The sequence below is a fragment of the Acinonyx jubatus genome, chromosome E3 (genome assembly GCF_027475565.1).
Source record: "Acinonyx jubatus isolate Ajub_Pintada_27869175 chromosome E3, VMU_Ajub_asm_v1.0, whole genome shotgun sequence".
Taxonomy (NCBI): Eukaryota; Metazoa; Chordata; class Mammalia; order Carnivora; family Felidae; genus Acinonyx; species Acinonyx jubatus.
Window position 1 is genome coordinate 38,999,903 of NC_069398.1, and position 12,398 is coordinate 39,012,300.

General features: G+C 54.6%; 1 protein-coding gene and 6 non-coding genes across 7 annotated transcripts; 6 read left to right on the forward strand and 1 right to left on the reverse strand.

Moving 5' to 3' along the window:
- Nucleotides 1–371: 371 nt before the first annotated feature.
- On the forward strand, nt 372–12,053 carry LOC128313648 (uncharacterized). Its single transcript, XM_053213371.1, has 2 exons — nt 372–8,613; nt 8,666–12,053. The coding sequence occupies exon 1, from the start codon at nt 2,913–2,915 to the stop codon at nt 4,197–4,199; it is 1,287 nt and encodes a 428-aa protein (XP_053069346.1). The 5' UTR covers nt 372–2,912; the 3' UTR covers nt 4,200–8,613; nt 8,666–12,053.
- On the reverse strand, nt 2,655–2,727 carry TRNAR-CCU (transfer RNA arginine (anticodon CCU)). The gene has a single exon. It is a non-coding gene; the product is annotated as a tRNA-Arg (tRNA).
- TRNAK-CUU (transfer RNA lysine (anticodon CUU)) lies at nt 3,885–3,957 on the forward strand. Its single transcript has one exon. It is a non-coding gene; the product is annotated as a tRNA-Lys (tRNA).
- On the forward strand, nt 6,428–6,499 carry TRNAP-UGG (transfer RNA proline (anticodon UGG)). The gene has a single exon. It is a non-coding gene; the product is annotated as a tRNA-Pro (tRNA).
- Nucleotides 7,658–7,729, forward strand: TRNAP-AGG (transfer RNA proline (anticodon AGG)). Its single transcript has one exon. It is a non-coding gene; the product is annotated as a tRNA-Pro (tRNA).
- Nucleotides 11,488–11,560, forward strand: TRNAK-CUU (transfer RNA lysine (anticodon CUU)). The gene has a single exon. It is a non-coding gene; the product is annotated as a tRNA-Lys (tRNA).
- Nucleotides 12,008–12,079, forward strand: TRNAP-AGG (transfer RNA proline (anticodon AGG)). Its single transcript has one exon. It is a non-coding gene; the product is annotated as a tRNA-Pro (tRNA).
- Nucleotides 12,080–12,398: the final 319 nt, after the last annotated feature.

Consider the following 12,398-nt stretch of genomic DNA (forward strand, 5'->3'; position numbering starts at 1 on the left):
GAAAATAAATTAAAAAAATATATAAGGGTTTTAATATCCTTGTCTACCAATGCTATTATCTGCTTCATGTCTGAGTCACTATTAATTATTTTCTCCTGACTATGGGTATGTTTTCCTGCTTCTTTTCATGTCTGCTAATTTTTAATTGAATGCCAGATGTTTACAATCTTATTCTGGGGGGTGCTGGATACTTTTGTATTTCTATACACATTCTTGGACATTTTTCTAGGATGTGCGGTTACATTTCTTGGAAACAGTTTTATTTTGGGGCGGTCTTGCTTTTATTTACTTATTTTTTTTTCAACGTTTTTTTTTTTTTTTTTTTTTGGGGGGGGGGGACAGAGAGAGACAGAGCATGAACGGTGTCCTCAACACCCATAAACACAATTGGTCCCCTGGTTAGGCTTTGCTAAGGGCTAAGTATTGGGTTTGAGTCTGACTCCAGGACTTTGCTTTCCCGGAGGGCTTGAGGTTCCTCCTGGACCTGGAGAACCACGGAAAGTTCCCAGTGTTGGCTAGCTTACTTGGCAAAGCACAGCGCCCTCTCCCAGTCTGGGTTGGGAGCTCCACTCTGGCCTTTGTCCTGGGCTCATTAGCCACAGCCCGTTCCATTTCCCCCAACCTCAGAAAGGTCTCCCCATCTCAGAAAGGGTTCTCAGTTCCAAGCAGCTGCACAAAGATCTGCAGTGTCAACGCTGGGCCCATTTATTGCCGGGAATCCTAGGGAATTGCTGAGAAAATCAGCCAATGGCAGAAGCCACACACACCGTGCCCGCCCCCCAGCTCCTCTCAGGATTTATTTGACGTGAGGACCTAATTGACAGCCAGCAAGAGCGGTGCTCCCTATCTTCAGGGAAGATGCAAAATCCTGCCAGCTTTTGTGACACTGCCGGGCTGGTGCGGTCCCCCTCGTGCACCCTCTCCCAGGTCAGATTTCTCAAAATGTAGGGTTTGTTCAGGATAAAATGAACCAAGGGCAGAGGTCCACGTGAACGTTTCTGGCCTCAGCCAGCTGTGAGGGTCTTGGCGGTGTGGAGGGGAAAGCAGAAGGCCCTCCCTAGCCTGGGGCACGCGCAGGAGGGGGATCCAGTCGGTCACAGAAGCACCAAATGTAAGGTGTCAGCATCCGCAGTGGGGGGAGGGGGGCTGATCAACTTTAACGTCAGCTGATCAGCAGCACCGTCCCTGCAAATCTGATGTCCAAGGTGGGGCTCAGTTCTACAGTCTTGAAACTAAGGGTTTTACTGAGCCTAGCCAGGAAACTTCAGCAGCCTCCCCCCACCCCCCAGTCCATTAGAGGACTTCGGGAGGCGCCAAAATGTCCGGGTTGAGTCAGGCCCTGAGTGGGGCGTGGCCCGTCCTGGGATCTACCCCTCCAGGCACAGAGCTCACTCTGTGCAGCCTTAAAGGTCTGGGTTTACGGACAGGTGGCTCTAGGACCTCCTATCCGGCACCTCCCCCACGCCCATCATCGCGACAAAGGATAAGGAAATCGGCCACCCGCGGCTGGTGTGGACAGAGATGCGCGGAGCCTGGCCTGGAGCTGCCGGGGAGTCCGGTGAGGGGGGCGAACAGGGTTGGAGCACCTGCTGACCTTCGGGCTGTGGACTTGGATCCACTTCATGGATGGGCTCTGTGGCTGCTTTGTGGCCACCTCGGTCCCCAGGCCCGAGGTGAAGAAAAGACAAAGGCTCTCCCACTCTCCCACTTGATTTAAATAAGTCATATTAACTGGACGATAAGTGTGAGTTCCAGCCTTCTGATTTCTCTCAGGATGACTCACTCCAGGCTTCTTTTGAAATATCAAAATATCAAATATCATTTTCCCCGCTTGCTCCTTGCCACCGTTGGGGTCCTGCCCTGCAGTGGACATCTGCATCTTCAGGACTTAGGCATCCTCGGCCCCACCCCACCCCATCAGTGAGATTTAGGGACACAGCTCCGCTAGGGGACACTAGAGCCTGGTCCTGGTCCAACAGGCAAGGCTGTTGGAGGAAGAACACTCCCCCACCACCCCCCGGGGCAGGTTGTCATGTTTCTCCAGGAAGAGAGCCCCCCCCCCCCCCGGGGGGTGGATCCCCCTCCTCCAGGAATTGTGGGGTTTGGGGGAAGGGAGACTAGGATTCTGCTCTTGGGATTGTTATTCCCGGACCCCAGAGGGTTCAGTATTTGAAGGTATGTGTGATCGTTCTCTTCTAGATGTTTCTGTCTTTTTTTGCATGTGGGTCCAGATTGGGACGATATGCCAGGTATGGTCCATGGGACTTTCTCAGCTCTCCATTCCCCCCAAACCCCGCCAAAAGCTAAGAAGAGCCACCCCGCACACAGGTTCCAGGGATCAGGACCACCCTCACCCCCTTACCAGGAAAGCTAGAGGAATTTAACCAAAGGGCTAATGGGTGGTGGCCCAGAAAAAGTTCTGCCCTCAGCCCCACCCATCAGCACCCAAACCAGCTGAGCGCAGGTGTGCTTTCCGCTCTGTGAGACACCCCTCACCCACCCCCCAGCTAGCTCCAGTCTCTTCTTTCCTCACCTTCACGGGTATTAAAGAAAACACCCGTGCCCCGACCTCGGGGTCCTAGGAGGTGCCGCTCCCAGGGGTGGCTGACAACAGTCTGGCCAGCAGCACAGGAATGTCAAAAACACGACCACCCTACCCCGGGTGGGACTCGAACCCACAATCCCTGGCTTAGGAGGCCAGTGCCTTCTCCATTAGGCCACCGGGGCGTGCCCCTGGGGCGCAGGCTCCCTGGCCAGCACCGCCCCCTTCCTCACTCCCCGTGGGCGCGCGGGCACCTCCACGGGTCTCTGAACGCCGGGCTTCGGGCAGCATCGGCGCGCGAGACCCGTGGAGGTGCCCGCGCGCCGATGCTGCCGGAGGCCCCGCGTTCAGGGCGACGTCTGTCCCCCGCATGTTGCTGTGCGGTTTCTTAGTTTCGGGCCGCGAGCGGGCGGGGAGTCCTGGCACCACCCCGTCCCGTCGGGTCCCGGTGCCGCCCCCGCTTCGCAGCCGCCCGAGTCCCCGCCGCGCCTCGCGGGGGCGAAGGTGGGGGCCGGGCGGCCGAGGGAAGCGTCCCCGCGCGTGCGTCTCGGGAATGGACCGCAGAGGCCCGAGCCGAATCCCCCCTCCCCTTTGTGGTATCGGGGGACACTTGGGGGGACCATCCCTCGGGTCCCTTCTCCAGCGGCGACGTGGGCGATCAGAGTCGCTAAGGGCCCGACCCGTCGTCTTCGTTCTTTGGTTTGAGGTACGGTGCTTGTTTGGGGGACGAGCGGCCCTGCGCCGGAGCCTTGGGCGTCCCCGAGTGTCCAGATTCTGCTGGTTCCGGGGGGTGGGGGGGGGGGGAGGGCAAGAAGCCGGGAAGGTGCCTCGCCTTTCTAGTGCGAGCACAGATAGGACAGGTGGTGGCTGCGGTTTTCTCCTGCTGGGGAGAAGTGTCCCTCACTCCGCGTCGTGCAGAGGGACCCCGCTGGGAAGGACCCCAGGACCTGAGGACAAGGAACGAGGTGGGGCGAGAGCCGGGACCCTCCGCACTCGCACTCGGACCCGCGCAGGCCCCTGTCCTCCGACAACGCCCTCGGGACTCGGACCCAAGACCCTGCTGCCGGAGAGGCGGCCGCAGCTCCCCCGGATTCTGGGCGCCGTGCCTGCGGACTCCGGGAGCCCAGATCCCAAGCCTTGCCACCTGAGGTCGCAGGAGGTGGCTCGTTTCCTTCACCGCGGGGGCGTCAGCGGGTCGTTTCACGTTCAAAGATTGGGACCTCGTCCCCAGGCCTGGAGGGGCGGCTCCTCCGTTTCGCCCCGCCGCACCCCCAGAACCTCTGCAGCCAAGTCACCAGAGGCTTCAATACAAAGGACAGAACACCCAGGCGAGGTGGCCGTCGCCCGGCTAGCTCAGTCGGTAGAGCATGAGACTCTTAATCTCAGGGTCGTGGGTTCGAGCCCCACGTTGGGCGGGTGTACCTTTTGGGCTTCAGCAGGCTTTTCAACAACTCCTAATCCCCACCCTGAGATCTTCCTGAGAAAACAAACCTCTGGTTGCTCATTCTATGACAAGAGAATGCGGTTCATGGGTGTAACCTTTACCCTCAAGGGAGACATTCTGAGGCACTGTATCTTTAGAGTTTTATTTTTTAGGGGCGGTGGTGGCTTAAGCCTAGAAAGGCAGAGCCAAGCCTACAGGGGCAGGTCCCTATAGGTGGGGTCTAGGTCCTTTCCCCTACCGACTGGGTCCCCCTGCCTCACTCACAGGCGTGAGTCGGCTTTGGGTCAGTCAGGATCAGTCCATGGGGCCTTCTCCACCCCTCATCCCAGATGACTCTCACATCCTCCACCTTCTCCAGGGGTGGGTGATGAGGTTGTCAGACCACAGGGTAGGCCCAGATGGGGGTAGTGGAGGGGGAAGCATCAGATCTGTGCACCTGGGAACCCAGAACAAGAGATGATCTGTCTCCAGAGAAGGGGAGTGGGCACGGGGTCAGGCAGGAAGGGAACACCGATCCCGGAGGCCTCCACAGTGTGGGAACTAGGTGAAGGGGCCGAGGATCCTCCCTGGTCCCCCTGCTTACGGTTCTGCTTCCTTTCAGACTCTACTCTTCTCCCCCCTCAGTCTGCTGTCCTTGAGGAGGATGAGCTGAGGCTCTTATCCCAGGGACATGGCCTGAAGTCCACCTTGGGCCTACCTTTTATAGCCCTGGACCTGTGGGTGTAAGTGAGGCCTTCGCCTAGACATTGTGGGCTCCCAACTTGAACAAATATTACCATCTATCTGTTGTGAGGCCCAGACCAACCTGGAACCCATAAAAGAGAATAACCCAGATGATACGCCAAGATGTGGCCTCCTGGCACTTTCCAGACACATTCGATTCAGACCCCCAGGAGTGAGCTGCCTCCCCTGCCCTCAGTAGCCCTTTGGGACACCCTGGCCCTGCAGGGATGGACAGAGAAAGCCAAGGAGCCCAGGTGATGGTGAAGACAGCAGAGGGAATAAGGAACAGACATGTTTAGAATTAAACATGACCCCAGTGACAGGGGCCAATTTCTGGGGCTTTCTGCTCTCCCCACCCAATTGCAGGTGGCTCTACTCCCTCTGTGCCTGCCTTCCTTACTCCAGCCTGGCAGTGCTTCCCTGCAGGGACCCCTCCCAGTGTCTACGAGACCCTGTTCACAGCCCTTCTGTCGCTGGGAAACTATTAGCAGGTTGGTACTCACTGTACCCCCAGCCTCAGCCTCAGGGGAACTCTGTGCTTTCTGGAGAGATCCTGTGCGGGGGGGGATTTTCCTTGGCTTGTGGGCTGGGGTCTTGAGCCTTCCCCTAGATGTGAAACGTGCAGAACACACATTCTGGGCAGTTCTTTTAGGGCTGCAGGAGAGCTATAGGACTAGGCTCCACTATTTTCCATCTGGGCCCCACAGATCTGGGCCCCCGAAACCCAGCCTCTCAAGGACCCCAGTTTATCCAGCTGTGAAGTGGGGATAATCCCAGCTCATGACTCAAAGGTTTGTTTGGGATATTAACTTACTTAACTTTTTGTTTGTTTGTTTTTGTAAAGTATTTAGAACACTGCCCTGAGACATTAACTCCTGTCCCAGCTTCAAGTTTGCTTGCCGGCCCCAGTCCTCCTTCCTGACTGAACCGGGCAACTCCCGGCTGGTGGAAGCCCAGGTTTTCTCTCTGAGGCCCCTCTTAGTTCTCTCCTTTCCTGCGTCTTCTGCTTTCCCATTTCACACTCCTCCGGACCCCTTTGGGCAGGAACCTGAACAGTCTCTTGTCCCAAATTGGCAGACCCTGGCTCTGCCCCACTCCCTGCGAAGGAGCTGGATCCCAAGGCCCGAACTCAGTGTCAGAGTTCAGCAAAGTATTTCAAGGGAATGAGGAATCGAGGGGTCAGGCCTGTGTTCCCGCCCCTGAGAAGGGGCCCCAATGATCCGTAGTTTGTGAGTTCCAGTATCTGTTCCGTCTTCCCCCGCCCACTCCCGTCCGCGGCCAATGTAGAGCGCTGCAGCCCAGGAAGACAGGCGCCGCTGATTGGAGGCAGAGCATCGGTCCCGGTTTGCGACCCACTGCGGGTGAGCTGTGTCCCTCGCAGTCCAGCCTGGGCACAGCTGCAGCGCTCCTTCCTTCGCTGGGTGCAAGCCTGGGCCGGAGACGAGCCCTGCCCTGCGCGCTGCCGCGATCAGCTGCGTAGCTGGGAAGCGGCGGGTTGGGGAGCGGCCGCAGTTCGGTCTTCCTTCCGCTGGGGCCGCTCGTGGACCGTCGATGAGCCTAGAACTAACCCTCGGTCCGAAATCTGACAGAGGCTGCGAACCCGCGAACCCACAGGGCCGGCTTCACAGGTGCACGCGCTGACAACTGAGCTATCGGGGTGATTTCAGCGCTTCCGCGTGCGTCAGCGGCAGAAGAAGGAGGGGGAGACGTGTCGTGGTGGCTCGTTGGTCTAGAGGTATGATTCTCGCTTTGGGTGCGAGAGGTCCCGGGTTCAAATCCTGGACGAGCCCCTCTCCGTTTTCCCGTCCGCGTTTTCAGCGGAGACGGCACCCAACAGGCTGAGGCTCCCGATGGCACAGCCCGTGTGGGACCTAGGGCACCGTGAGTCGTGAGACGCCCATGGTCTGTATCTCCCGTGGCTGGGAATCCGCGGCACCGAGGTTAAAGGAGACCGCTCTGGGAAGTAAGAGGAAGTTATCTAAAGTAAGGCAAAGTGCATCGTTGGTTCTTCTGGGGGTACAGATGATCTCCGCTGGAGTCTCAGGTGAGTCCTACCCTTAACTTGATTTTTTTTTGGGGGGGGGAGGGAGGAGGGGAGAGAGGGAGGGACACCCCGGATTCCGTGGGCAGAATTTCATTCCCCCGGGCTTGCCCAGATGAGAGCTCAAGGAAATGCGCGCCATGGATGGGGAGGGGTGGTGGTTAGGTGGTCAGACAGGACAAAGCGAACCCGCTAGCCCAGATCTGCCGGGTCCTCGGGGGATGGGTCGCGCCTGGACACGGGGAAGGACACAGAGACAGCAGAGTGCCGGGAACCCGACCCCCCGATCCCTGGACGCAGTCCTTCTGCCCCAAGGGCGGTGTCCTCATCCTCCCCACCACCTGAGGACCTGAAGACCCTCCTCCCGCCCCTGCTGAGCCGGGGAGGGCATCCCTGAGCCGCCCCGGTGCGGGGTCTGGTTGATGGTCTGATCCACCCCCCTCCAGGGGCCAGCCCCTCCGGGCCGAGGTCATCCTAGGGCAGGAAGGTCGCTGGCCGCCTGGTTTAGTCAGCTTCGTGGGTTGTAGGCTCCACGTCGGAAACTCGATGTCTTGGTTTGATCTTGCCAGGGGCGGGAGAGGGGAGAGAGCAGCCGGGAGGAGCTCCTGCAGAGTGACCGCAGGGCGGCGCGGGGACGCACGGACCCCCTGCCCGGCTGGCCGCCCTTGCGCGCCAGGGGCGGAGCGCGGAGCGGAATCGGCGGAGGCCACCTTGTTTGGGGGCACGCAGGAACCGCTCCCCACTTTATGGGCGCAGGGAGTGTTAGGTTCCCTCCACGGCCGTGGATCCCAACCTCTAGCCCTTCGCCACGGATCTGAAACCGATTCCCCTCCCCGCGCTGCTCCGCCGTTCCCGCCCTGGACGCCCTATCGGTCACAAAGAGGAGATTGGACACGCGCTGCAGCAGGGCTCGTTGGTCTAGGGGTATGATTCTCGCTTAGGGTGCGAGAGGTCCCGGGTTCAAATCCCGGACGAGCCCTTCTTTTTGTCTCCCCGTGGATCGGAGAGCTGGCCCGAGACCCCCACCCCCACCCCCGAGCCAGGCTCCACCGGGGGAGGGAAGCTTAAAAAGGCCTCAGGCTGGCTCAGTGCCGCCCACCGCTGCCTTTAAAATTTAATTGGGGCCCAGTCGCCAAAGCGTTGATAGAGCCACGTCTCTAAATGCTGCTTTGTCGGTAGGAGTTGGAGGCACCCGGGTGGGAGAAAGATGTCCTTGCTTCCTGTGCACCAGGACGCCTTTGGCGCGGCAAGGCGGGGCCCCAGCGCGGTCCCGGGCTCAGGAGTGCGGGAGCTTGAGGACTGGCCATGGACTTCTGGTATTTGCAGCGTGGCCGGAGGGACCCCCAGACGCCGAGCCCTTCCCCCCACACGTGGGCGTGGCCTCCTGGGGCTCTCCCCGCAGCCCCTGCCCTGGTGCCTTGGTCGGGTCCCCTCCCCCCTTTTCTGCAGCTCCGGCTGTGTGTGGATGGGGGTCGCCTTAGCCGCGTGAGAAACCGACCGGGTCTTGCCAACACGACGAAGCTTGAAAACCTAAGCATTTGAAGAATAATGGGCGTATTGCTCTGAGACCGTGAACTCACTCGTTGCCCCACCAGCTAAAAGGTCAAACAGATGTTAACACTTTAAAACTGTATTAGAGAATAATATCTTGCACGTGTGACTAAGCCCGACCGACCATGTTCAAGAGCTCTACAAGGGTGGACGCTGTTCTGCAGAACCTTGAGGCGGGGATGCCTCCAGGTGCCAAATTCCTATAAAACACTCCCTCAGGGGGGAAGGCACCTTTCCTCCCAGTACCGGAACTGAAAGGAAAGTGGGACTCAGGGGACAGGGATGAACTCCTCCAGCCTTTACCTGCTCATCGTCGGGCTCCGGGGCCCAGGGAAAGCACTTCTGTGGAGTTGCAAGTTCCCAGCAGATGCCTTCAGCATGTGTGGAAACAAGAGTGCCATGGTGTGCCAGGACCTTCTGCCTCTTAGAGGATCTGAAGGATGTTACACCGGAGAGAAGGAAGCAAAAGAACGTGGTGGTGGAGAGGATCATGGTGTTGGACAACTGTTGGTCTTCCTTTTTGTTGAGGATGGTGAGTTTGAGAGCGCACTATGAACCAAGGATCATGAACAATCCAATTCTGTGTACTTGAGGACCGATTGGGGAAAAAAAAACAAAACCCTCAAGTAGAAGATTTAATTTAAAGTGACCCATGAATGGTAAGTCCTTGAGCCCCTGGCAGAAATCAACAATTTTCTGTGCAGAGACACTTTTATTCTAGGTCTCACAGAATTCCATACATCAAGCAATTTAGAAGGGAAATGGGCAACTCACAAAACAAACAAGAACAACAAGGAAATAAGGCACCATGAGCAACAACCAATGAACAACAAGCAATGGAAATAAAATTGCCAAGATTTCAGATGCTAAGATTGGAAGATACAGATCATAATACAACTAATCTTACTATGCATAAACTAATGGAAGACTAATTAAAATATCTTTGAGAACAGAAGCTATGTAAAATGCTCTAGAAGATTGAAAAAGATGTAAATTCTTCTAAAAATAAAAATACACAAAAAGTGAAACAAAATTCAATAGATGTATCTAACAGTTTAAAAAGGTGCAGAAATAGTAAATGAAAAATAGGTCAAAATATATACCACAAAACCCAAAAAAATCCCAATGTGATTACAGATTAAGCAACACACCTGTAGAAGTTACGTGATTAAAGAACAAATTACAAAGAAAGTTCGAAGAAATACATACTTTGAAATAAATGGTGGTGAAAATACTGTATACCAAAACCTGTAAGACCTAGCTAAAGCTGTAATTGATGGTCTTAGATGCATAGAATAGAAAAGAAAGGTTGAATACTAATGCCAAGAAGTTAGAAAAAGAACAGCAAAAATAAACCCAAAGAAGTTAGAACAAGGGAAAAAATTATAAGATAGGAAATCAGTGAACTAGAAAACAAGCATACTATAGAGATTAATGACAAATCCTGAAGCAGATCTTGAAAAAAAAAACAGTTATTGATAAAACTTTGCAAAAACTGATTACAAAATAAAGGAAGAAGACACACAACCCATATCAGGGATAAGAATGACTTCACAGTCATTACGTAACTTAAAAGCATATGCTAAACAGCTTTGTGAAAACTTAGAAAAACACATAATTCTTTGAATTAAAAAGCATGCCTTGTGCCTGAGTGGTTCAGTCAATTAAAGCATCTGACTCTTGATTCAGCTGAGGTCTTGATCTCAGGGTTGTGAGTTCAAACCCCGTGTTGGGCTCTGCGCTGGGCAGAAAGCCTTCTTAAAAAACAAACAACAACAACAAACATGCCTTAATGGGATCAAAATGGAATAAAAATGTAAATGACCTTTAAATTAATAAAGAAAATGAATCAATGGTCAAAAATTATCCTCCAAAGAAAATTATTGACTCAGATGGCTTCAGTGGGGGCATGCTACCAAACATTCAAGGAACTAAATTTTAATCTCACACAAAATCTTTCGGAGAGTAGAAGACGGAATCCCACAACACATTTTACGAGGCCAGCACAACTCTGATATGAAAACTAAACAGCACGAAAAAGAATTTTAAAAGCACATAATCTATAATCTCATGGAAATGGATGTAAATTCTAAAACAAAATACTAGCAAGCCAAATCTTATGACATATAAGAAGGATAATATTCCATGGCCAAGTCGAGTTTATCCTAGGGAACGCGAAGTTTATTTGACATTAGACAAATCTGATGTATGCAACAAATTCAAGGAAAAGTATTCAATATAATCTAACTTCCATTTAGGACTTTTAAAATTCTTAGGAGGGGCGGCTCAGTGGGTTAGGTGTATCACTCTTGATTTTGGCTCAGGTCAAGATCTCCTGGTTGGTGGGTTTAAATGTTGCTTGGGGCTCTACCCTGACAGTGCAGAGCCTGCTTGGGATTCTCTCTCCCCCTCTTTCTACCCTCTTCTGCTCATCCCCCCCCCCTAAATAAATATGTAAACAAATTCTTAGCAAACTACCAAAAGGAGATAACACCCATAATTACCAAAATTATCTACAAAATACTACATCAAACTTCATACTTGATAGTGAATCCCTGGCAATATTGTCTTTGAGGTTGGAGATAGAAGGATGCTGCCACTCTTTCTATTGAACATTTTGTTGGAGAAACTGGGCCACTCATACACTGCTGATGGGGAAGGAAAACGGTCTGGCCACGCTAGGAAACAATGTGGCAGTGTCTTTACAAGGGAAACATAACTACCATATGACCTCGATTGCACCTTTGGGTATTTATTTGGGTGTTACATGTTTGTAACAGCCCCCCCACCAAAACAAAACAAAACAAAACACCCCAAAAAACCCTGGAAATAATCCAGATGTCTGTCAAGGGGTCAGTGTTTAAACTAACTGTGGTACATCCTGTCTTAGGCTTTCTCTCCGCCGCTGGCTCCGGCCCCTTCACTCAGCTGCGGGGGCTACTCCTGCTGCGCCTGACGCCAGGTCGGCCTCGGCGGACACAGGGCCCAGGAGGGTTCCCCAGCTAGAGGCCCCGAGGACGGGAGGGAAGTCCTGGGCTGGCAGCACCCTTGCTGCAGTGGGGAATTTCTGTGGGGCCCGGGGGTTTTGGCTACTGAACGTCCCTGGTGCTCAGGTCCAATTCATTACTTTACCTGGTTCGCATCAACTTCAGATCACTTTAGCATCTAGAGTCACGACCAATGGGCGCCCGGCTAGCTCAGTCGGTAGAGCATGAGACTCTTAATCTCAGGGTCGTGGGTTCGAGCCCCACGTTGGGCGGTTTGTTTTCTTGGTTTGGGCCATAAAACTCTGCAGGAGGAGTTTAGGAAGTCGTATGGACACCGGGGGCTGCGCCTCCACGCAACGTGTCCCACTGACCTAGAAACTAAAGACACGCAAAGCTGCCCCTCCTACCGGGAGCCCCGCGCAGGCTTTTGCCCCAGGGTGTCGTCAGGGTGCTCCTGGCCGCGAGGAATGTCTGCAAAGTGACTTCAGGGAGGCGCCGGGACGCACGGACCGTCTACGTGGCCTCGGGCTCCTTACTGCGTCAGCGCTGAGGCCACCGGATTGGGGGGGGGGGGGCGTGAGGGGCCCGCTTCTGAACTCAGCCCTTCCCCGCGGGTCTGAAATCCGAAGCTCCTTCTCGCGTCACTTCCCTAGTTCCGCCTGTCCCAACCCCCGGGTCGCCACGAAGTCATAAAGAGAGTCAGAGGCCCGCATCCCTGTGGCTCGTTGGTCTAGGGGTATGATTCTCGCTTAGGGTGCGAGAGGTCCCGGGTTCAAATCCCGGACGAGCCCTGTTTTGTGTGTGTGTGTGTGTGTGTGTGTGTGTGTGTGCAAAACCCTCTCAGAGATTGAAGAATTGTCCCGGGACCTCAGCCACTGGGCGTGGAAACAGGACACTGCAAGAGAGAATTAAAAGAGAATCTTTGAAAGCCTACAGTCGACCCCGGGTGCTTTTTAAAAGTTTTTAAATTGGAATCCTGGGGATCCAGACGTGCAGGCCTCTCCGGGGAGGGCGCTCCTCCCTCGGCTGCGTCAGGTTTAGTGCAAGGCCAGTAGTTGGGGGAGGGGAATCCGTGAGAGGCAACGCTCCCCACAGTCACAACTTTGAGGT